This window comes from Nerophis lumbriciformis, linkage group LG17, assembly GCF_033978685.3.
Source record: "Nerophis lumbriciformis linkage group LG17, RoL_Nlum_v2.1, whole genome shotgun sequence".
Taxonomy (NCBI): Eukaryota; Metazoa; Chordata; class Actinopteri; order Syngnathiformes; family Syngnathidae; genus Nerophis; species Nerophis lumbriciformis.
In genome coordinates, this window is record NC_084564.2 from 6488970 (window position 1) to 6515169 (window position 26200).

General features: G+C 40.6%; 1 protein-coding gene and 1 long non-coding RNA gene across 2 annotated transcripts in view; one reads left to right on the top strand and one right to left on the bottom strand.

Annotated features, from left to right (window-relative positions):
• Positions 1-25995, top strand: part of hif1al (hypoxia inducible factor 1 subunit alpha, like) — a 38271-nt gene extending 12276 nt beyond the window's left edge. The window contains exons 2-15 of the mRNA XM_061972312.1: positions 1277-1464; positions 9485-9666; positions 12157-12241; positions 12300-12415; positions 12501-12682; positions 12815-12921; positions 13013-13160; positions 20162-20382; positions 20460-20641; positions 20718-20816; positions 24870-25006; positions 25120-25231; positions 25302-25419; positions 25490-25995. Coding sequence (XP_061828296.1) covers positions 1277-1464; positions 9485-9666; positions 12157-12241; positions 12300-12415; positions 12501-12682; positions 12815-12921; positions 13013-13160; positions 20162-20382; positions 20460-20641; positions 20718-20816; positions 24870-25006; positions 25120-25231; positions 25302-25419; positions 25490-25554 — 1942 coding nt within the window. The 3' untranslated portion in view covers positions 25555-25995. The remainder of the gene's footprint in view (positions 1-1276; positions 1465-9484; positions 9667-12156; positions 12242-12299; positions 12416-12500; positions 12683-12814; positions 12922-13012; positions 13161-20161; positions 20383-20459; positions 20642-20717; positions 20817-24869; positions 25007-25119; positions 25232-25301; positions 25420-25489) is intronic.
• LOC133614400 (uncharacterized) lies at positions 1425-16352 on the bottom strand. The gene is made up of 3 exons (XR_009816571.1): positions 16223-16352; positions 5318-5376; positions 1425-1487 (listed from the first exon to the last, which is right to left on the bottom strand). It is a non-coding gene; the product is annotated as an uncharacterized lncRNA (long non-coding RNA).
• Positions 25996-26200: the final 205 nt, after the last annotated feature.

The following is a 26200-nucleotide window of genomic DNA, read 5'->3' on the forward strand; positions in this document are numbered from 1 at the left end:
GACCGACTTTGAGGGCTCATAAAATCCAAACCGAAGCAGTAATTAAAACTCTTTCATCAACTTTTAATCAGAAGGGTTCAATCTCTCTCCTGTGCTAATTTGAAGCCGACACGACAAACGCGCTCAGAGGAGATAATGTTTGAAAAATGGTGACTGTTTTTACACAACTTTTGTTTTGAAGGGGGAATTGCAAACTTCCTGTTGATTTTTGAGGTTTTTGTTTCATGTCTCTACGACATTCCTACTGGGAGTCACAGGCAGTTTTGTCTCTGTTTTCTTCCTAGGGGGCGCTAGAGCGCAATTTTTAGTTTTGGGGTTTGGTTTTTTGATTAGATCGCAATTTTCGCCAGTACTGATGTGTGTGTCCAATTTGGTGAGTTTTGAAGCATGTTAAGGGGGTCAAATTACAGCTCAAAGGGGCGGCGGTATAATAATAAAACGCTAGAAATACAATAGGGTCCGATGTCCCAAAGGGACTCGGTCCCTAAATATATTTTAGGAAAATAAATTATACTTTTGATCATATACGGATATTACCCTTGGTATCGACGCCACCAATTTATGGCGCTCCTCTTCTGTGTGGTGTTCTGACTGTGACAATGCTAACACACCAACACTTATATTATCCTCTCTCTAATTCATCTACTTGTTAATTTCCTGGTAATATCTGCTTACTTTGTGCCGCATCTACACTTCTTAAAGTTTACCGAACACTTTAATAATAGCGTCCCGGAAGAGTTAGTGCTGCAAGGGGTTCTGGGTATTTGTTCTGTTGTGTTTATGTTGTGTTACAGGTGCGGATGTTCTCCCGAAATGTGTTTGTCATTCTTGTTTGGTGTGGGTTCACAGTGCGGCGCATATTTGTAACAGTGTTAAAGTTGTTTATACGGCCACCCTCAGTGTGACCTGTATGGCTGTTGACCAAGTATGCTTGCATTCACATGTGTGTGTGAAAAGCCGTGGATATTATGTGACTGGGCCGGCACGCAAAGGCAGTGCCTTTAAGGTTTATTGGCGCTCTGTACTTCTCCCTACGTCCGTGTACACAGCGGCGTTTTAAAAAGTCATACATTTTACTTTTTGAAACCGATACTGATAATTTTGAAACCGATACCGGTGATTTACGATATTACATTTTAAAGCATTTATCGGCCGATAATATCGGACGATATTATCGGACATCTCTAAACAGAAGATTTGAAGAAGAATCATTGACATGTGCTATGTTTTAGTTACAAAAGAGTTTAACTTCCTCACCTCCATCCTTCTCCTGCAGGACCAGTTCGGATCAGAGGAAGCTGCGCTCCCGGGATGCGGCACGCTGTAGGCGGAGCAAGGAGACCGAGCTCTTTTACGACCTGGCCCGCACACTACCCCTTCCCCGGCGGGTTTCGACGCACCTGGACAAGGCGGCCATCATGAGGGTCACTCTCAGCTTCCTGCGCACGCGCCACCTCTGTCTTGGTAGGAACCAGCAAGTCTGTCGACTAGGGGTGTCAAAACAAAAGATTTTGCAATTAATCGCGATTCTTATTTGTAACAATTCTTAATCCATTATAAAAAATCTAAAATCTATTTATTTTTTTTATTTTTTTTTTACTTTAAAAAAAATCTGTTCTGTCCAGCTATTCAAACAAATGTTGATGTAGATCAGGGGTCCTCAAGTACAAATCTTGAAGGTCCACAATTTTTTTTTTTTTAAACAGGCTGGGTCCGTTTATTATCGGTCAAGCTTATATAGTAGCAGGAGGTAGGTAGTTTAACATTTTCTTAAAATTAACAAAAATAAAATAAATATCCAATAAAATACATGAAATATTTTCTTTGAAACAAAAATAAATAAGAACTTTGAAAAAATGTGTCCTCTGCATTTGACCCATCCCCTTGATCACCCCCTGGGAGGTGAGGGGAGCAGTGGGCAGCAGTGGCGCTGCGCCCGGGAATCATTTTTGGTGATTTAACCCCCAATTCCAAGCCTTGATGCTGAGTGCCAAGCAGGGAAGAATGCTGGTATGAGCTTTTAAACATAACCCGTTAACTGCTGCCAATCAAATGGTGAATAAGATACTCTTTAGGGTTCATATGTTTGTAAATCTGACTGTGATGAAGTCAGTGCCTCACCAGCCATCAACCTCACCGCACGTTACTGCTCTGTTGCTATTTGTTGTTGTGTCATAGATTTAACAAAAATCTTGCTTGATGTTTCATATGACTTTTTCAGCCTCGTGATTTCTTTTTTTCTTAGCTCTGAATCATGAGGAAATGTCTCTTCAAATTCGCGGTGCTCTTTCAGATAGTGACGTTTCAGATTTTCACTTTTCACCAGAGCAACAGTACTGTTGCATAGTAGACACATTGGTCTGGTACTTGCAGTAGGTAGGATGAAAACATATTGCTCTGTCCATTCTTCCTTGAAACGTCGGTTTTCCCTGTCCACCTTTCTTTTACCAGCCTGAGCCAACTTGGAGCATGCCATTGTGATTTGATTGACATTCAGTGACTGACGAGTGAACAGTTAGCGAAGTAGCGATACGAGACAACTGTGTGCCTGCAGCGAAAGGTTCCATGCACTGTGAACTGCACATGTGTATGACCCAGGTGGTAACAGCCTATCAGCGCGTCGTTGTGATAGAGATGACAACCCATACCCCGGAATCAGCCAATCAGAGTGGCGTTCTCTCGCTCTCACTCCGTCTCTCTCTCTGAGAGAGAGAGAGAGAGAGAGAGAGAGACGGAGTGAGTGAGACACGAGAAGTGTAAACGAAACGTGGAGATATTTGACTAAAAACAACAAAGAACGTTGACTTGCGCTAGCGATAACTCACAGATGAATACAATTATTATATTTTTTTATAATAATTATGATTTTTTACTATAATTCGTGCTGGGTCCGGACGGACACGTCGCTGGGTCCGGACATGGACCGCGGTCCGCCTGTTGAGGATCCCTGATGTAGATGATCATATCTGCTGTACAGATTTATTACTTCAGAAAAGAGAAGTGTTGGATACTTCTCTTGTTACCTTAGTTGTATTTATTAAATGTTTGGCTAGCATTTCATTAAACAAAACCAGTTTTCTTTTAGGTTATATAGAAATGAATCAGAGCTGTTGATCTAATTTATAGAGGAATGTAGTTAATCATAGAACTGGCACCCAATGTTTATTAAAAAAAATATTCCTTTTGAATCGGGAATCGTTTTGAATCAATAACCAAGTCTGAATCGAATCGTTACCTTCAAGAATAGAATAGAATCAAATTGTGTGGTGCATAAACATTCACAGCCATACCTGTTAGCACTCTTTATTATGAAAAGAGCCGTTTTACCCCCGCTAACATTTAAGAAAAATAGCTTGGTGCCGCAAAACAAAACAGAACTTTTCAAAGTTTTAATATTTTTAAAGAATTAAACACATATTTTTTGGGGGGTGGATACTACTGGGGTCACACCTTTTTTTTTTTGCTTTCCTCGCGCTCATCCAATTACAGGTAGGATCAAATTGTCAGAAATAATCAAGCTCATTTCCACGGTTCTGGTGTTTAATATATTTCCGCCACGACAAGAGTGAAGAGCCGCGGGTTCCTAACTTCATGTCGAGCCTAACCCTAACCTGGGATTGCATAATATACAAACTCCGTTTCCATATGAGTTGGGAAATTGTGTTAGATGTAAATATAAACGGAATACAATGATTTGCAAATCATTTTCAACCCATATTCAGTTGAATGCACTACAAAGACAACATATTTGATGTTCAAACTAATAAACTTTTTTTTTTTTTTGCAAATAATAATTAACTTAGAATTTCATGGCTGTAACACGTGCCAAAGTAGTTGGGAAAGGGCATGTTCACCACTGTGTTACATGGCCTTTCCTTTTAACAACACTCAGTAAACGTTTGGGAACTGAGGAGACACATTTTTTAAGCTTCTCAGGTGGAATTCTTTCCCATTCTTGCTTGATGTACAGCTTAAGTTGTTCAACAGTCCGGGGGTCTCCGTTGTGCTATTTTAGGCTTCATAATGCGCCACACATTTTCAATGGGAGACAGGTCTGGACTACATGCAGGCCAGTCTAGTACCCGCCCTCTTTTACTATGAAGCCACGTTGATGTAACACGTGGCTTGGCATTGTCTTGCTGAAATAAGCAGGGGCGTCCATGGCAACGTTGCTTGGATGGCAACATATGTTGCTCCAAAACCTGTATGTACCTTTCAGCATTAATGGCGCCTTCACAGATGTGTAAGTTACCCATGTCTTGGGCACTAATACACCCCCATACCATCACAGATGCTGGCTTTTCAACTTTGCGCCTATAACAATCCGGATGGTTCTTTTCCTCTTTGATCCGGAGGACACGACGTCCACAGTTTCCAAAAACAATTTGAAATGTGGACTCGTCAGACCACAGAACACTTTTCCACTTTGTATCAGTCCATCTTAGATGAGCTCAGGCCCAGCGAAGCCGACGGCGTTTCTGGGTGTTGTTGATAAACGGGTTTCGCCTTGCATAGGAGAGTTTTAACTTGCACTTACAGATGTAGCGACCAACTGTAGTTACTGACAGTGGGTTTCTGAAGTGTTCCTGAGCCCATGTGGTGATATCCTTTACACACTGATGTCGCTTGTTGAAGCAGTACAGCCTGAGGGATGGAAGGTCACGGGCTTAGCTGCTTACGTGCAGTGATTTCTCCAGATTCTCTGAACCCTTTGATGATATTACCGACCGTAGATGGTGAAATAACTAAATTCCTTGCAATAGCTGGTTGAGAAAGGTTTTTCTTAAACTGTTCAACAATTTGCTCACGCATTTGTTGACAAAGTGGTGACCCTCGCCCCATCCTTGTTTGCGAATGACTGAGCATTTCATGGAAGCTGCTTTTATACCCAATCATGGCACCCACCTGTTCCCAATTTGCCTGTTCACCTGTGGGATGTTCCAAATAAGTGTTTGATGAGCATTCCTCAACTTTATCAGTATTTATTGCCACCTTTCCCAACTTCTTTGTCACATGTTGCTGGCATCAAATTCTAAATTAATGATTATTTGCAAAAAAAAAATGTTTATCAGTTTGAACATCAAATATGTTGTCTTTGTAGCATATTCAACTGAATATGGGTTGAAAATTATTTGCAAATCATTGTATTCCATTTATATTTACATCTAACACAATTTCCCAACTCATATGGAAACAGGGTTTGTACTTTCACACAGGTGCCGCTGGTCCGGCTTTACTCGTGCCTTCAAACTTTTTGTCTAACTGCTTTTCACACAGAAAGACACAAAAGAATTGTATTAATGAATAAAATACTCACTCCTATTCTTTATCTTCATTCGTCCTTCAGAGTGTCCTCACCTCGGGCCTCACGGCAACCTAATAAAAGACACGTCAAAACTTTAATATTCCCGTGACAGCCATGCAAAATGGAAAAAAACAGGATCTTGGGAGCTGACACACACCCTTTTTTTTTTTATTACTTTTTAATTTTTTATGAGGCTTGAAGGTGTCTAATAAAGCAGTAAATTCTCAGTCAGCATTAGCATAGCTTTCCTTCTTAAAATGCAACCTTCTACTAAATTGACATCATATTTTACATATTCAAATCTACTACATCAGCAAAGCTCACATGTAACCAACTAGCTAACTAGTTGGATCTGGTATGGCCCTCATTCAGGTGGACTGTAACTAGGGATGGGTACCGACTATGTACTTTTATAGGTATTGACCTAAGGGTACAGATTCACATAAAATTAAATCTTTGTTGCACATGACGTCACGTCCGGTTGCAGCACTTGGCCGGAAAACAAGTCGTTAAGCACTCACTCGGCGAGACTGCTTCTTGGTAATGTAACAAGTTTCCATGCCAACAAAAAAGGGAGAAAGTGCTCAAAGGCACAGTAATGTTCCACTTTTTAAAATGCACTAGCTCATTGCTTTGCCAAAGACATGCTACTGATTAGCATTGGCAATCATACATGGTGTTTACAACACCTTCAAATTCCAGACAGCTGGTGTGTAATAAGTGCAATACTTACAGTATAAACACTTTGTAGGATTCAACAAGATAAAAGACTGACACATTCAACTTAATGGCAAAGACTACTTCCTCTATGTGGCAACACACCGTAGTCTGTACACTACTGTCAGATAGGGATGGGAACTAATACCGGTACATTTTTGGCACTGACCGAATCACGCCGGTCCTCCCAATTCACGTAAAATCCAATAGTGCCTTGTTACGATACCTGGGTTGCGCGTGACGTCAAGCCCGGTGGCCTACTCTTCGCATTTCGGCACTTGGTGATCACAGCCATATTACCTCTCATGTTGCAATTTCCAATGCCAACAAAGCAATTGACTTAAAAATTTTTCCATCATGAGTTAGAAAAGGCTCCACTTTTCCAAAAATGCGCTAGCTTGATGCTAATATACATTGCTATTGACGTGCTACTGATGAGCATTAGCGATTACACATGGCGATTTCAACACTTTCAAATGTGTTCATGAAAACTACAACTAAGATGCACATTACAATCAAACAGCTGGTGCGTACTAAAAGTACATTACTCACAGTATTAACACTTTTTAGGGCGCAGCAAAAAACTAGCTTGAGCAAACACTGATCTGAATAGCCAACACTCCATAAAATGAACACTACTGCCATCGAACGTTTTGGACTTGTAACTGTCTTTGCAACTTATCATCAAACTTGCAAATTAGACTCAGAAATGTGATAATAAAACAAGAACAGCTGGACGGAAAATATCATAATAAGCTCATTTTTAAATGTTGCAGAAAAAAAATGGAGTTTACTATCCCCAAAAAATACATGTTGCATGTCATCATGCCATATATATACTACAGTATGTGTGTGTGTGAGAATGTGTGCATATATACATACATATATATATATATATATATATATATATATATATATATATATATATATATATACATACATACATACATACATACATACATACATATAAATATATATATATATACATACATATATATATATACATACATATATATATATATATATATATATACATACATACATACATACATATAAATATATATATATATACATACATATATATATATACATACATATATATATATATATATATATATATATATACATACATATATACAGTATATATATATATACATACATATATATATATATATATTTATATATAAATATATATATATCTATATATATATACACATACATACATACATACATACATACATATATACATACACACTAGAGATGCGCGGATAGGCAATTATTTCATCCGCAACCGCATCAGAAAGTCGTCAACCATCCGCAATCCACCCGATCTAACATTTGATCAGAACCGCATCCGCCCGCCATCCGCCCTCACCCGCCCGTTGTTATATATCTAATATAGACGATGCAAGGCATTAGTGAGGTTATAAAGCTTTTGCCTGTTAAAGAAAGGAGACTGATCCAATGCAGCACAGACATTCGCGTGCCACGCTGTCACGACCCAGACGCACACCAGTGCGCAATCATATGGGAACCGCGCTGAGCGCACCTCCAAGCGCATCTGCTTGAGCAAACACTGATCTGAATAGCCAACACTCCATAAAATGAACACTACTGCCATCGAACGTTTTGGACTTGTAACTGTCTTTGCAACTTATCGTCAAACTTGCAAATTAGACTCAGAAATGTGTTAATAAAACAAGAACAGCTGGACAGAAAATATCATAATAAGCTCATTTTTAAATGTTGCAGGAAAAAAATTGAGTTTACTATCCCCAAAAAATACATGTTGCATGTCATCATGCCATATATATACTACAGTATGTGTGTGTGTGAGAATGTGTGCATATATACATACATATATATATATATATATATATATATATATATATATACATACATACATACATATAAATATATATATATATACATACATATATATATATACATACATATATATATATATATACATACATATATACAGTATATATATACATACATATATATATATATATTTATATATATATATAAATATATATATATCTATATATATATATATACACATACATACATACATACATACATATATACATACACACTAGAGATGCGCGGATAGGCAATTATTTTATCCGCAACCGCATCAGAAAGTCGTCAACCATCCGCAATCCACCCGATCTAACATTTGATCAGAACCGCATCCGCCCGCCATCCGCCCTCACCCGCCCGTTGTTATATATCTAATATAGACGATGCAAGGCATTAGTGAGGTTATAAAGCTTTTGCCTGTTAAAGAAAGGAGACTGATCCAATGCAGCACAGACATTCGCGTGCCACGCTGTCACGACCCAGACGCACACCAGTGCGCAATCATATGGGAGCCGCGCTTAGCGCACCTCCAAGCGCGTCTCGCTGCCGGCGACGGCCGGGTATATGGGCCCGACGCTCCAGCGCCATCCATTTTCAGGGCTAGTTGATTCGGCAGGTGGGTTGTTACACACTCCTTAGCGGGTTCCAACTTCCATGGCCACCGTCCTAGCTGCTGTCTATATCAACCAGGGTGAGCCCCACCCCTTTCGTGAGCGCACTGCGCGCGGAGTGACCCCTGTTACGCGCCCCCGGCAACAGGGGTGGCGGGCAGGTAAGCTGCGCGGGCGGAGCGCGCGGAGTGACCCATGTTACGAGCCCCCGGCCACGGCGAAGGCGGACGAGGCGGGGTGTCGGTGCGGTGGGCGCGGTGGTGACCCTGGACGTGCGTCGGGCCCTTCTCGCGGATCAAGGGGCCTCGGTCCCGGACCCCGGCGAGGCGTCACTTCTCCGCTCCGTAAAAGTGTCCATCTCTTTTTCTTTTTTTCTTCTGTTGTGGCATATGCAGCAGGTGCCTGCTCGTTTTTCGTATGTGGGTAACAACATTTAACTATGTATATATATTTCCGAATTGGTTTAACTGCCACCCGCCTGAATCTATTTAAAATCGAATTTTTTTTAATAATTTGAACCACCCGACCCGACCCGACCCGCAGATAAAATCTAATTTTTTTAAATTTCATCCGCCCGATCCGCGCATCTCTAATACACACACACACACATATATACATACACACACACACACACACACACATATTTATTAGCACACACAAAAGTACCGAAAATTAGTACTGTTGAGAACCGGGATCGATTCCCAGGTACCGGGAATTGGTACCGAATCGGTTCAAATGTGAACGATACCTGTCCCTACTGCCAGCTAACGTCTTGGAATGGCAACTGCATGCAAAGTCAACTATATGATACAGCACAGCTCTGTGTTAAATGTTAAATAAAAAAGAATTACAAAAATATTAATTACATGTATTAACACATTCGAACACACATAAAAGTACCGAAAATGTTCATCTTTGGGTACAGGTATTGATTTCCAAATACCGGGAATTGGTAAACTGTAACTCATATTTGGTTGTTTTACAGGAGTTAAGAGTCAGGGTTCGTCTAAAGAAAAAGAAGAGGAAGAGGATGAAGAGGATGAAGAAGAGGACCCCGCAGACAGTCTGTACGCTCAGGCGCTGTCGGGCTTCATCGTGGTCATAACGGAGGAAGGAGACATGATCTATCTGACGGAGAACGTCAACAAGCACGTCGGCATCCCTCAGGTATGAAACCGGAGAATGAGTTTATGACTGTTTGGGCTCTTCTGGAAGTTCCCGCATGAGACGAATAACCACACAGCCTTTTATTGGGTGGGTGATAACAGCGTGCACGTGTCAGATTTTTGTTTCCGACAATTGAAGGCCTCACAGTACGGAACACAGGAGGGACTCGAGCTGCATGCAGTGCATAAACAATAACCTACGCATATGGAAGTAATATATACCTGTCTGTGACTTCACCTTTCCTTTCCCCATACTCACCACTAGTCGGCGCATTGCACCCACTCATGTTATTCTGTGTTGAAGCACACAAGAACGGACTTTGGATCATCGTTCACGTTTTAGCAGTAACTTAGTTGTCCGAAGTCCTTTTGTCTTCTTCAAATACATTGACAGTATGGTTTTCTCAGCATGTGTGTCACTGAGTGTCTAATATGGTTGGCTTCAACATAGAATAACTTGAATGGGTGCTTTTAATTTGGCCCCCCGAACCACACCAAAATAGGCTTGACGAAACCATTCAAAACAGGCTTGCTAGTATATGCAGTACTCCCGACACCCCGCAGGGGGCAACAGCGAAGCATACGTGTCACAATAAAGCAGAAATGGGTAAGTAGAAAAAGATGTCACGGTCAACACAGAAAAAAATCAAAACAAATCGCACAATATCGGACTTTTAACAGCGACTGGACAACCGAGTAAGAATGTATTTAAATTGTCTTTTGTATTTTTGTCCGTGTTGTTTTTGGCTGTTTAACTCTGGCGATCAAAGCTCGTTTCCTACATGTAGTGCTGAATTTGACCAGCAAAGGGCGATAAAGCGACACCTTAGTGTTTAATCGTGTTCAACCACATGTGTGCAATGTTTGCTGTGTGTATTATATATTTATATATATAAATATATATATATTAGGGCTGTGAATCTTTGGGTGTCCCATGATTCGATTCAATATCGATTCTTGGGGTCACGATTCGATTCAAAATCGATTTTTTTTTTTCAATTCAACACGATTCTCGATTCAAAAACGATTTTTTTTTCCCGATTCAAAAGGATTCTCTATTCATTCAATACATAGGATTTCAGCAGGATCTACCCCAGTCTGCTGACATGCAAGCAGAGTAGTAGATTTTTGTAAAAAAGCTTTTATAATTGTAAAGGACAATGTTTTATCAACTGATTGCAATAATGTACATTTGTTTGAACTATTAAATGAACCAAAAATATGACTTATTTTATCTTTGTGAAAATATTGGACACAGTGTGTTGTCAAGCTTATGAGATGCGATGCAAGTGTAAGCCACTGTGACACTATTGTTCATTTATTTTATTTTTTATAAATGTCTAATGATAATGTCAATGAGGGATTTTTAATCACTGCTATGTTGAAATTGTAACAAATATTGATACTGTTGTTGATAATATTAATTTTTGTTTCACTACTTTTGGTTTGTTCTGTGTCGTGTTTGTGTCTCCTCTCAATTGCTCTGTTTATTGCTGTTCTGAGTGTTGCTGGGTCGGGTTTGGTTTTGGAATTGGATTGCATTGTTATGGTATTGCTGTGTATTGTTTTGTTGGATTGATTAATAAAAAAAAAAAAATAATAATAATGTTTTTTAATAAATTAAAAAAAAAAAATCGATTTTTAAAAAATGAGAATCGATTCTGAATCGCACATCGCGCTTCGAATTCGAATAGATTTTTTCCCGCACCCCTAATATATATGTATATTATATTTTCAGTCTTACAAACCTAAATAAAGGAAGACGTCTAAAAAAATTTAACTGAGGAAGAAAGGAAATTCAAAAGAAGGAACTTGGCTTCTGTTTTTTCCTGCTGTTAACTATCTGTCTAACTGCACACGCTTAAAACGTGTAGCGAGGACAGAATAATGAATTTATTGCCAGTGCAGTGTGAAAGCTGATGTTTACTTTGTAAACAAGTAAATGCAGTCTCAAAGGAATGTAACATCCGGAGGCACTTTTTAAAGAAACATCTATATTTTGTTTTCCGGGCCCGAAGACCTTGGGCTCTTGAAACTGCGGCCCTCGTTGAATAGCCCTGGTATAGGGAAAGGAAAGGGGAAGTTGCAGACAGACACGTCTTTTTACACGCTCAGATCGCTGCACGGACACACACGGCAGAAGTGTCGCAAAAATAAAACAGCCAATAAAGGTTCCTGGTTCACACAAATCTGAATACACAGACACACACATTTTTTTTTTACACACACACATCAAAATACAGACAGAAAGATTTTTTTACACACACACACACAAATCGAAATACGGACAAACAAATTAAAACACGCACACACCGATTCTATACAGACACACAAATTAGTACACGGACACGTAAATCGTATTACAGACGCACAAAGTGAGATACAAGAACACAAATTAGTAGTCGGACACGTCAATCAGATTATGAGATTTGTGAATAGTTTTGCTCCAATAATACTTCCATGTACACGTTTGTGTGTTTGCCTTCCACAGTTGGAGCTGCTGGGTCAGAGCGTCTATGACTTTGTTCATCCCTGCGACCAGGAGGAGCTCAGGGATCTCCTGTCACTCCGTCCAGGTTAGATGTATGACATCATCATCATAACATATGCATGCTCACTTCTTTGTGTTTTCAGGCGGTGGTAAAAAAGTGGCTCAGGGTCAGCTCAGCCTGAAGAACTTCTTCTTACGAATGAAGAGCACGCTGACCACCAGGGGGCGCACTGTCAACATCAAGTCTGCCAGCTGGAAGGTGCCACATCAAACAAACTACATTATGGGTTTAAATGTTGTTGACAATTTGGGTTGAGATAATGTTCTCTCTCTCTCTCCCTCAGGTGTTCCACTGCACGGGTCACATGCGTCCATTGGGTGACAAGTCAGAGCCGGCTTCTGGCATGGCCATGACGCTGCTGTGTGAGCCCGTCCCTCACCCGTCCAGCGTGGAATTCCCTCTGGACACGCACACCTTCCTCACCCGCCACAGCATGGACATGCGTGTCACGCACTGTGAGGGCAGGTGAGTGCGCTGCCCCCTTGTGGCCAATATGACCCCCGCCGCCAGGCACCAATGTTATGTTCTTGGCTTTGTTGAATTCCACTAAAACTGCGACATCCTAGTCGTGACTTTAGGTCCTGTTTATGTTCCCAGGGTGGTGGAGTTGGTGGGCTACGAGCCGGATGACCTGATCGGCCACTCGGTGTTCGAGTATCACCACGCGCTGGACTCGGATCACGTCAACAAGAGCCTGCACACGCGTGAGTTTAAATTGTCAATTTATGGAAAACACACTTTTCACGCCGGTTGAGTTGGAACTGAATCCTCCATGTCTATTTGTGCTGCATGCAGTGCTGGCTAAGGGTCAGGTCAGCACCAGCCCTTACCGCTTCCTGGCGAGGGGGGGCGGCTTCGTGTGGGCCCAGACACAAGCCACCGTCCTCTACAGCAGCAAAACATCACAGTCGGAGGCGGTGGTCTGTCTCAACTTTGTACTCAGGTACGCAAGATGGTAGTATAAAAGTATCAGTGATAGTGTACATGATAGTGTACATGTATCAGTGACAGTGTACATGATAGTGTACATGTATCGGTGGTAGTGTACATGATAGTATACATGTATCAGTGACAGTGTACATGATAGTGTACATGTATCAGTGACAGTGTACATGATAGTGTACATGTATCAGTGGTAGTGTACATGATAGTATACATGTATCAGTGATGGCATACATGTATCAGTGATAGTGTACATGTATCAATGATGGTGTACATGTATCAGTGATAGTGTACATGATAGTATACATGTATTAGTGATGGTGTACATGTATCAGTTATAGTGTACATAATAGTATACGTGTATCAGTGATGGTGTACATGTATCAGTGATAGTCTACATTATAGTATACGTGTATCAGTGATAGTGTACATGTATCAGTGATAGTGTACATGATAGTATACATGTATCAGTGATAGTGTACATGTATCAGTGATAGTGTACATGTATCAATGATGGTGTACATGTATCAGTGATGGTGTACATGTATCAGTGATAGTGTACATGAATCAGTGATAGTGTACATGATAGTTTACATGTATCAGTGATAGTGTACATGATAGTGTACATGTATCAGTGATGGTGTACATGTATCAGTGATGGTGTACATGTATCAGTGATAGTGTACATAATATATATGTATCAGTGATGGTGTACATGTATCAGTGATAGTGTACATGATAGTATACATGTATCAGTGACAGTGTACATGATAGTTTACATGTGTCAGTGATAGTGTATATGATAGTATACATGTTTCAGTGATAGTGTACATGTGTCAGTGATAGTGTACATGATAGTATACATGTATCAGTGATAGTGTACATGTGTCAGTGATAGTGTACATGATAGTATACATGTATCAGTGATAGTGTACATGTGTCAGTGATAGTGTACATGATAGTATACATGTATCAGTGATAGTGTACATGATAGTATACATGTATCAGTGATGGTGTACATGTATCAGTGATAGTGTACCTGATAGTATACATGTATCAGTGATAGTGTACATGTATCAGTGATAGTGTACATGATAGTATACATGTATCAGTGATAGAGTACATGATAATATACATGTATCAGTGATGGTGTACATGTATCAGTGATAGTGTACCTGATAGTATACATGTATCAGTGATAGTGTACATGTATCAGTGATAGTGTACATGATAGTATACATGTATCAGTGATAGCATACATGATAGTGTACATGATAGTATACATGTATCAGTGATAGTGTACATGATAGCATACATGTATCAGTGATAGTGTACATTTATCAGTGATAGTGTACATGATAGTGTACAAGATAGTGTACATGTATCAGTGATAGTGTACATGTATTAGTGATAGTGTACATATATCAGTGATAGTGGACATGATAGTATACATGTATCAGTGATAGTGTACATGTATCAGTGAGTGTACATGATAGTATACATGTATCAGTGATAGTGTACATGATGGTATACATGTATCAGTGATAGTGTACATGTATCAGTGATAGTGTACATGATAGTATACATGTATCAGTGATAGTGTACATGATAGTGTACATGTATCAGTGATAGTGTACATGTATTAGTGATAGTGTACATATATCAGTGATAGTGGACATGATAGTATACATGTATCAGTGATAGTGTACATGTATCAGTGAGTGTACATGATAGTATACATGTATCAGTGATAGTGTACATGATGGTATACATGTATCAGTGATAGTGTACATGTATCAGTGATAGTGTACATGATAGTATACATGTATCAGTGATAGTGTAAATGTATCAGTGATAGTGTTCATGATAGTGTACATGTATCAGTGATAGTGTACATGTATCAGTGATAGTGTACATGATAGTATACATGTATCAGTGATAGCGTACATGATAGTGTACATGTATCAGTGATAGTGTACATGTATCAGTGATAGTGTACATGATAGTATACATGTGTCAGTGATAGTGTACATGATAGTGTACATGTATCAGTGATAGTGTACATGATAGTGTACATGTATCAGTGATGGTGTACATGTATCAGTGATAGTGTACGTGATAGTATACATGTATCAGTGATAGTGTACATAATGGTGTACATGTATCAGTGATAGTGTACATGTATCAGTGATAGTATACATGTATCAGTGATAGTGTACATGATAGTATACATGTATCAGTGATGGTGTACATGTATCAGTGATAGTGTACGTGATAGTATACATGTATCAGTGATAGCGTACATGATAGTATACAGTGATAGTGTACATGATAGTATACATGTATCAGTGATAGCGTACATGATAGTATACAGTGATAGTGTACATGATAGTATACATGTATCAGTGATAGTGTACATGATAGTGTACATGTATCAGTGATAGTGTACATGTATTAGTGATAGTGTACATGATAGTATACATGTATCAGTTTTAGCGTACATGATAGTATACATGTATCAGTTTTAGCATACATGATAGTATACAGTGATAGTGTACATGATTGTATACATGTATCAGTGATAGTGTAAATAGTAGTATAAATGTATCAATGAGAGTACTGATAGACGATAGTATAAATGTATCAATGAAAGTATTAACAGATAGTATAAATGTATCAATGAAAGTATTAACAGACAGTATAAATGTAACATTACAGTATCGATAAATGATAGTATAAATGTATCAATGACAGTACGGTTGATATAATATCGATGATAGTATACATGTATCAATGATAGTATCAACAGATAAAATAGAGATATCGATATAGATGATAGTATAAATGTATCAATTACAGTGTCAGGCGGCGCTTCGTGTAAGACGGCGAAGGTTGTTGTGATTTAAATGCAGACAGCCTGCAGGTGAAAAAGGTATTTCTTAGTTGAACAAACAAAAGGTGAAAGCTAAGAAGAGCTCCAAAAGCACAGGGGAAGTTATGCACACTAAAGTTGACATGTAAAGGAAACAAACACAGAATGGTGGACATCAGCAAAGAACTCACAAGGAATGTGGAGCGGATGTCGTCCATAAAGTACATCCGTACTCGACCTCAGCACGGAGACAATCATCAACATACTCAACAATGTCCCAAACAAGAATGGTGTTTGGAGCTCAACTTGAATAGTCCTAATTACCAACAGGAGACAAGTGTGGGGAAAAGTGCTCCGGGGACAGGTGTGAAGCAGCTCCGGAAAAGCACCAACAAAACCGGAAGCGCCAGCAAAATAAAAGCACGGGACAGGAAGTACAGCACTAAACACAGGAGGATACTCCCACAGAGCCTGCTCCAACAGGCTGTGACATACAGTATTAATAGATAATAGTATAATTGAAACAATGATAAGATACTATAAACGTAACAATGATAGTATACATGTGTTAAGAGGCGGGGTGTGCAGGGGCCGGCTAAGAGATCGGCGACAGGTGCGTAGATGGCCCACCTGGGCGCAGTTGTCTGATCACCTGTCACTCTACAAAAGGGCAGCAGCAGAGAAGGACGGGCACGAGCGCGACCGAGACGCGGAAGGCTGAAAAGTAGGGATGTCCGATAATGGCTTTTTGCCGATATCCGATATTCCGATATTGCCCAACTCTTAATTACTGATACCGATATCTACCGATACCGATGAATACAGTCGTGGAATTAACACATTATTATGCCTAATTTGGACAACCAGGTATGGTGAAGATAAGGTCCTTTTTTTAAAAAATAATAAAATAAAAAAAAGATAAATAAATTTAAAACATTTTCTTGAATAAAAAATAAAGTAAAACAATATAAAAACAGTTCCATAGAAACTAGTAATGAATGAAAATGAGTAGAATTAACTGCTAAAGCAGCGTTGGTCGGGCCCGCGTATTTGGCAGGTGCTAGTCCTAAGTGTCCCAATATTTTTGTCTACTTTTAGTCTGAAGTGTCCCAAGACTTTTGTCTAGTGTACCTACCTTGTCTGCATTGTGTGGGCACGTTGGTGCTTCCTGCTTTTAAGCAGCCATCTTAAAAAAACAGCAGCGCAGCGGGTCTTTGAAGGGTCATAAAATCAAAACCGGAGCAGGTATTAAAAATCCCATCTATACTTTTAATCACAAGGGTTTTATCTCTCACCTGTGTTAGATTGAAGGCGAAACGACAAACGCGCTCAGAGGAGATAGATTTTGAAGAAAGGTGACCGGTTTTTACAAAAATTTTGTTTTGAAGGGGGAATAGCAAACTTCCTGTTGATTTTTGCTGGGGGTTGTCAATTTATGAAATGTAGGTCTAAGTGAGACCTACATAGAGGTTTTTGTTTCATCTCTCTCCGACCTTCCCAGTGGGAGTTACAGGCGGTTTTGTCAGATTTTTCATCCGAGGAGCAGTTTTTTGTGCGTTTTATTAAAAAATTGCTGTAGAGCACAATTTTTAGATTTGGGGTTAGGTTTTTTCATTAGATCACAGTTTTAGCCAGTCCTGATGTGTGTGTTCAGTTTGGTGAGTTTTGAAGCATGTTAAGGGGGTCAAATCACAGCTCAAAGAGGCAAAAGTGCATGTTTTTAGTACTTTTTTGTCTTGAAGGGGGAATTGCCAACTTCCTGTTGATTTTAGCCCGAGAATGTACCATTATGAAAGTTAGGTCTGAGTCAGACCTACATAGAGGATTTTGTTTCATGTCTTTCCGACCTTCCTAGTGGGAGTTACAGGCAGTCTAGTTTTTTTTTTCCCTAGGGGGCGCTAGAGCGCAATTTTGAGTTTTGGGGTTCGGTTTTTTTTATTAAAAGGCAATTTTTTTGCTCAATCTCGTTACCTTGCGTAATGACAATAAAGCTGATTCTGATTCTGATTCTGATTCTAAAAGTTAGTACTGTTAGTGGACCAGCAGCACGCACAATCATGTGTGCTTACGGACTGTATCCCTTAAAGTTAAAGTTAAAAGTTAAAGTACCAATGATTGTCACACACACACTAGGTCTGGCGAGATTATTCTCTGCATTTGACCCATCACCCTTGATCACCCCCTGGGAGGTGAGGGGAGCAGTGGGCAGCAGCGGTGGCCGCGCCCGGGAATCATTTTGGTGATTTAACCCCCAATTCCAACCCTTGATGCTGAGTGCCAAGCAGGGAGGTAATGGGTCCCATTTTTATAGTCTTTGGTATGACTCGGCCGGGGTTTGAACTCACAACCTACCGATCTCAGGGCGGACACTCTAACCACTAGGCCACTGAGTAGGTACCACTAGGCAGACTGTATTGATATATATTGATATATAATGTAGGAACCAGAATATTAATAACAGAAAGAAACAACCCTTTGTGTGAATGGGGGAGGGAGATTTTGGGGGTTGGTGTACTAATTGTAAGTGTATCTAGTGTTTTTTATGTTGATTTAATAAAAAAAATTAAAAAAACAACAACAACGATACCCATAATAAAAAAAACGATACCGATAATTTCCGATATTACATTTTAAAGTATTTATCGTCCGAAAATATCGGCAGGCCGATATTATCGGACATCTCTACTGAAAAGCAACCCAAAGAGCGCGGCTGTCACCATAGGCGAGTGCTGAAAAGCAGAAGGGCAATAAAAGAAGAGTTTATTGCAAAATAAACAAAATCTCAAAACTGCCACGCCTGTCACGTCCGTCATTGGTGGTCCGAGGAACCCGCAGGTGCGAGTCCTCCACAACATGTATACCGTATTTTCCGCACCATAAGGCGCCCTGGGTTATAAGCCGCGCCTTCAATGAACGGCATATTTCAAAACTTTGTCCACCTATAAGACGCCCCGTGTTATAAGCCGCATCTAACTGCGCTAAAGGAATGTCAAAAAAACAGTCGGATAGGTCAGTCAAACTTTAATAATATATTAAAAACCAGCGTGATGTGGGCGCGCACGGAGTCATATATCAACATGGACAGAGCTGCGTGAAAAAAGCCACCCGGCCTCTTCGCGTAAACTTACCTTAACCACTCGCTCATCTTTTCTTCATCCATCCCTTCGAGTTAGCTTTTATGATGACGCCGGCTGGAAAGGTCTGTTTTGGCAAGGTCTTCCTTTTGAATATCACCATGGGTGGAAGTTTCTGGCCATTAGCATGGCAAGCTAGAACCACAGTGAAGGATGACTTCTCATTCCCTGTGGTGCGAATATTCACCGTACGTGCTCCCGTTGTATCCACAGTGCGGTTCACAGGAATATCAAAAGTCAGTGGAACCTCGTCCATGTTGATAATGTTCTCTGGCCGGATCTTTTTTTCAGCTATCTTGTTTTTACAATATGCACGGAAAGTAGCCAGCTTTTCTTGAAAGTCTTTAGGCAGTTGCTGTGAAATAGTAGTCCGTGTGCGGATGGAGAGATTGCGTCTTTTCATGAACCGGATCCCTGTCGCTTAGTAGGAGCCATTTTGTGGTCTTTACAGATGTAAACACACAAAGGAAATGAAACGTAATATCCGCGCGCTTCTTCTTCTTCTACGCGGGCGGGTGGTTGCTTACAGTAGAAGAAGAAGCGCTTCCTGTTCTATGGGGGCGGGTGCTTACCTTGGCGGTTGCTTGCGTAGAAGAAGAAGCACTTCCTCTTCTACGGGGAAAAAAGATGGCGGCTGTTTACCGTAGTTGCGAGACCGAAACTTTATGAAAATGAATCTTAATATTAATCCATATATAAAGCGCACCGGGTTATAAGGCGCACAGTCAGCTTTTGAGAAAATGTGTGGTTTTTAGGTGCGACTTATAGTGCGGAAAATACGTAAATGCAGACCTGCCAACCTTAAAGACATTTTATGAGTACTCCCTCCCCCTGGACCAAGAAGAAAAAAATAACTCTGGGCCTCAGTGTTATTGCACCTGGAACTAATCGATGTTGTTACAATAACGTTTAATGCAAAACAGTGTGAACATGTTGGCAGCTGTATAAAAGTATAAAAGGGTACAACTCACATGGTCCTCCTCTTTTCCGCTGCAGCGCTGTTGAGCAGTCGCACATCGTTCTGTCCACCGAGCAGCTCTGCGTGGACGACAGCGTCAAAGCCGAGTCCTCGCCTTCGGTCGCGTGTGACTCTGAGCGCCTCAACGAGGATTCGGCTTCCGGTCCAGACAGCCTGCCAGAGGCGAGGACAGCGGACAAACGTCTTCGGCTGACGCCGGAATACGGAGAAGACGACGTTGTCTCTCCGCTGACAGGAGGTCTGTTTACGCACGCAAACAGGAAGTGCACCTCTGCTTCATTCTGCTGACTTTGTGGCTTCTTCTTGTCCCGTCAGACTTGGTGTCTCTCTCCTTTGTGACGCCGCACGGTCCAGACAGCCTTCCGGATCATCCTCAGCACCTGTGCACGCCACAGCTGAGACAACTACTCTCGCCCATCTTCAACCCCATCACCCCACCTCCATCACCATCCTCATCATCATCAGACGCCTCCTCACCGCAACCTCAGCCAGTGCAGGTCAAGATCTAAAGTTCACAGCCTTTGAGGTGCAGACGATAGGGGTTTTTAAAAAACGTTCCCTGATGTCTCACAGGCCCAACGAGAGGAGAGCATGCTGGACACCAGCGAGGTGGAGAAGTTGTTTGCCTTTTTGCCAGAAGATGGCGACAACACGCAGGATAGCGGACAGCAGGTGAGGCTAACATGAGGTGCAAAAATTATTATTTATTTGACAAATAATGTACAGTGGAACCTCGATGTACGAACTTAAATGGGGTTTGTAAATAGAAAAGTTTTTATAATGAAGCAAATTTCTCCATAAGAAACAATGTAAATATGAATAATGGGTTCCAGCCTCGACAAAAGTCCATATTTTAGTGAAGGTTTGTACACTTTGAGCATATTATAAAGTGCAGTACAGTACTGTATATCAAATTAACATAACAAGGAGTTGATTGATCAACTGTCTCTTTATTAACAAGCTAAAACAACAACGACAAGCTGAACTGTGCTGTATGCGCTGCTCCGCCAACACACACACACTCACAGAAATACATTTGTGTCCTCACAAACGATCAGAAATCACACAAAAAAAGTCCTTAATAGAGATGTCCGATAATATCGGCAGGCCGATAAATGCTTTAAAATGTAATATCGGAAATTATCGGTATCGTTTTTTTTTTTTTTATTAAATCAACATACAAAACACAAGATACACCTACAATTAGTGCACCAACCCAAAAAACCTCCCTCCCCCATTTACACTCATTCACTCAAAAGGGTTGTTTCTTTCTGTTATTAAAATTTCTGGTTCCTATCAATATCAATATATATCAATACAGTCTGCAAGGGATACAGTCTGTAAGCACACATGATTGTGCGTGCTGCTGGTCCACTAATAGTACTAACCTTTAACAGTTAATTTGAGTCATTTTCATTAATGACTAGTTTTTATATTGTTTTACTTTCTTTTTTATTCAAGAATTTTTTTTTAATTTATTTATCTTATTTTATTTTATAATTTTTTTTAAAAGGACCTTATCTTCACCATACCTGGTTGTCCAAATTAGGCATAATAATGTGTTAATTCCACAACTGTATATATCGTATTGGTTGATATTGGTATCGGTTGATATCGGTATCGGTAATTAAAGAGTTGGACCATATCGGAATATCGGATATCGGCAAAAAGCCATTATCGGACATCCCTAGTCCTTAACCTTAACAACCATATTGCTACAATAATAAACATTTTGAAAAGTCAAATCCACTTAGATTAACGTTGACAAAGGAGCAGACACGGGGGGAGATGGGTGTGTGTGTGCTCTTGAAGAGGCGCCGCTGAACGAGGTGGTTTTCTCCTCCGCTGTAAACTAAGATAAGGGCATCTTTTCCCGGAAAGGTCCGTTATCATCACAATTTAAAACGTGATTCCTCAATTTCTTCAATACGAGCAAGCACAAAATGGCTGCCAGCGGAACACAAAATTAATGGACACGTTCGTACATGTTTCGCGCTAAGGCGCACATTTGGCGCGATTTAAAAGCCCGTAAAGTGAACAGTTCGCAAATAGAGGGATTCGTATATCAAGGTTCCACTGTATTAGACTTTGTTGGTCTTTCTGTGCTCGCGACACACAGAGGAACAATGGCAGACGTACATAATTGGTACATAATTAACCTGTCCACCTGATGCCATTCACAGCCATATATATAATCGATTTTCGAATAAATTGCAATTCTTATGTGTAACGATTCTTAATCAAAAATGATTTAAAAAATCAAAAAGATAAATACGTATATATATATATATACAGCACGGTGGCAGAGGGGTTAGTGCATCTGCCTCACAATACGAAGGTCCTGAGTAGTTTGGGGTTCAATCCCGGGCTCAGGATCTTTCTGTGTGGAGTTTGCATGTTCTCCCCGTGACTGCGTGGGTTCCCTCGGGGTACTCCGGCTCCCTCCCACCTCCAAAGACATGCACCTGGGGATAGGTTGATTGGCAACACTAAATTGGCCCTAGTGTATGAATGTGAGTGTGAATGTTGTCTGTCTATCTGTGTTGACCCTGCGATGAGGTGGCGACTTGTCCAGGGTGTACACCGCCTTCCGCCCGATTGTAGCTGAGATAGGCTCCAGCGCCCCCCGCGACCCCGAAGGGAATAAGCGGTAGAAAATGGATGGATGGATATATATATACAGGTAAAAGCCAGTAAATTAGAATATTTTGAAAAACTTGATTTATTTCAGTAATTGCATTCAAAAGGTGTAACTTGTACATTATATTTATTCATTGCACACAGACTGATGCATTCAAATGTTTATTTCATTTAATTTTGATGATTTGAAGTGGCAACAAATGAAAATCCAAAATTCCGTGTGTCACAAAATTAGAATATTACTTAAGGCTAATACAAAAAAGGGATTTTTAGAAATGTTGGCCAACTGAAAAGTATGAAAATGAAAAATATGAGCATGTACAATACTCAATACTTGGTTGGAGCTCCTTTTGCCTCAATTACTGCGTTAATGCGGCGTGGCATGGAGTCGATGAGTTTCTGGCACTGCTCAGGTGTTATGAGAGCCCAGGTTGCTCTGATAGTGGCCTTCAACTCTTCTGCGTTTTTGGGTCTGGCATTCTGCATCTTCCTTTTCACAATACCCCACAGATTTTCTATGGGGCTAAGGTCAGGGGAGTTGGCGGGCCAATTTAGAACAGAAATACCATGGTCCGTAAACCAGGCACGGGTAGATTTTGCGCTGTGTGCAGGCGCCAAGTCCTGTTGGAACTTGAAATCTCCATCTCCATAGAGCAGGTCAGCAGCAGGAAGCATGAAGTGCTCTAAAACTTGCTGGTAGACGGCTGCGTTGACCCTGGATCTCAGGAAACAGAGTGGACCGACACCAGCAGATGACATGGCACCCCAAACCATCACTGATGGTGGAAACTTTACACTAGACTTCAGGCAACGTGGATCCTGTGCCTCTCCTGTCTTCCTCCAGACTCTGGGATTTCGATTTCCAAAGGAAATGCAAAATTTGCATGGTTGGGTGATGGTTTGGGGTGCCATGTCATCTGCTGGTGTCGGTCCACTCTGTTTCCTGAGATCCAGGGTCAACGCAGCCGTCTACCAGCAAGTTTTAGAGCACTTCATGCTTCCTGCTGCTGACCTGCTCTATGGAGATGGAGATTTCAAGTTCCAACAGGACTTGGCGCCTGCACACAGCGCAAAATCTACCCTTGCCTGGTTTACGGACCATGGTATTTCTGTTCTAAATTGGCCCGCCAACTCCCCTGACCTTAGCCCCATAGAAAATCTGTGGGGTATTGTGAAAAGGAAGATGCAGAATGCCAGACCCAAAAACGCAGAAGAGTTGAAGGCCACTATCAGAGCAACCTGGGCTCTCATAACACCTGAGCAGTGCCAGAAACTCATCGACTCCATGCCACGCCGCATTAACGCAGTAATTGAGGCAAAAGGAGCTCCAACCAAGTATTGAGTATTGAACATGCTCATATTTTTCATTTTCATACTTTTCAGTTGGCCAACATTTCTAAAAATCCCTTTTTTGTATTAGCCTTAAGTAATATTCTAATTTTGTGACACACGGAATTTTGGATTTTCATTTGTTGCCACTTCAAATCATCAAAATTAAAAGAAATAAACATTTGAATGCATCAGTCTGTGTGCAATGAATAAATATAATGTACAAGTTACACCTTCTGAATGCAATTACTGAAATAAATCAAGTTTTTCAAAATATTCTAATTTACTGGCTTTTACCTGTGTGTATATATATATATATATATATATATATATATATATATATATATATATATATACATATGTATATATATATATATATGTATATATATATATATATATATATATATATATATATATATATATATATATATATATATATATATATATATATATATACGTATTTATCTTTTTTTTTTAATCATTTTTGATTTCTTCGATTTGATTAATAATCGTTACACATAAGAATTGCAATTTATTCAAAAATCTTTCTTTTTTTTTGACACCCTTATATAAAAGAATAAATAATGGAAGGCATTCATTGGATTAGTGTAATTTCTAAAGGGAACTTTTGATTCATTTTGTACAATTCGAACCTTTTGGAACCGATTACTAACAAAAACCGAGGTACCACTGTGCATCTCTATGTCGTGTACCTAATGAAGTGACCAGTACCTCCACCACGTTGTCTTGTCTCAGGTCATGGATGGGATGGATCTGGAAATGTTGGCTCCTTACATCTCCATGGATGACGACTTCCAGCTGACCTTCTTCAGCGGCATGCCGGAGGACGCTAGCAAGCCTCCGTCCGAGCCCCCCGCTGTCAACAGGAAACGGTACGGCGGGACACCACATTCAGTTTTTTTCTGTTTACAAAGCTGCCATCTTGGAATGTTTGTGACTGAAGATCATTGCCGTTTCTCACGTTCTCGCTCGGCACGTCTCTCAGGGCTCACAACCCGGACGATGACGTGCTGTGCCGGCTGATGGTTGGAGACAAGAGACGCAAGCACGACCCGCCAACGCTGGAGGAGGAGCTCCTCCTGAGCCACTCGTTGCTGGTGAGAGGAAGAGGAACCTGGCTGTTGTTGTCATCACTCGCACGTTTTTATTGTTGGCGTTTGAACGCAGGGCTGCCTGGAGGAAACTGGCCTGCTAGAGGCGGGGTCAGGCCCGCAGGGGCGGAGTCACCTCCTCACCGACAGAGACCCGATCTTTGGTGGCATGAGGGGGCTATGTGACACAGCTGGTATGCTTACCGACTGGCGGCACAAATGAAGTGAAGTCACACTCACCCCGTCCGTCTTGTCCTCCCGCAGCTCTGATGAAGGACATATTCAAGTCGCACCCGCCTGACGTGGCTCCATCTCTGTTGCCCATGTGATGACACAGCGGTGCACTTCTTCCGTGACTGAACATAGGGGGGGGGCCCGCTTTATGAGCCGCACTCCTATGATGTTCTGCTCACAACAATCGCACATGATTAAAAACATGTCAGTGGCATCTTTTTATACACTTACTTCCTGTTATGCATGCTAGTTGCTATTTTTCCTTTTAATCTACTGCATGTAACAGGTGGGCGAGGTTGACTTCATCTTACACTCCTATCAATGTTTATTCCTATATGTTGCTTTGTGTGATGTCAAGTCATTAGTTTGAGCAGCTAAAGTAGAAAAAAATGAACTGTGTACTTTTTTTTTTTTTTAATAATAACTTTGAAGAAATGGTGCCCGAGCAACATGAGCATGAATTACGAGTTTGCCGCTACTTCTAACGAGCTGAAAGTGTTTCCATGTTTCACTTGAAATAAAAGGTGCAAAAGGTGGCTGTGACCCACAATTTTGTCGTAATAAATAGTGAATCATAATAGTTAGAGATGTCCGGTAATATCGGCCGATAAATACTTTAAAATGTAATACCGGAAATTATCGGTTTCAAAATTATCGGTGTCTGTTTCAAAAAGTAAAATGTATGACTTATTAAAACGCCGCTGTGTACACGGACGTAGGGAGAGGTACAGAGCGCCAATA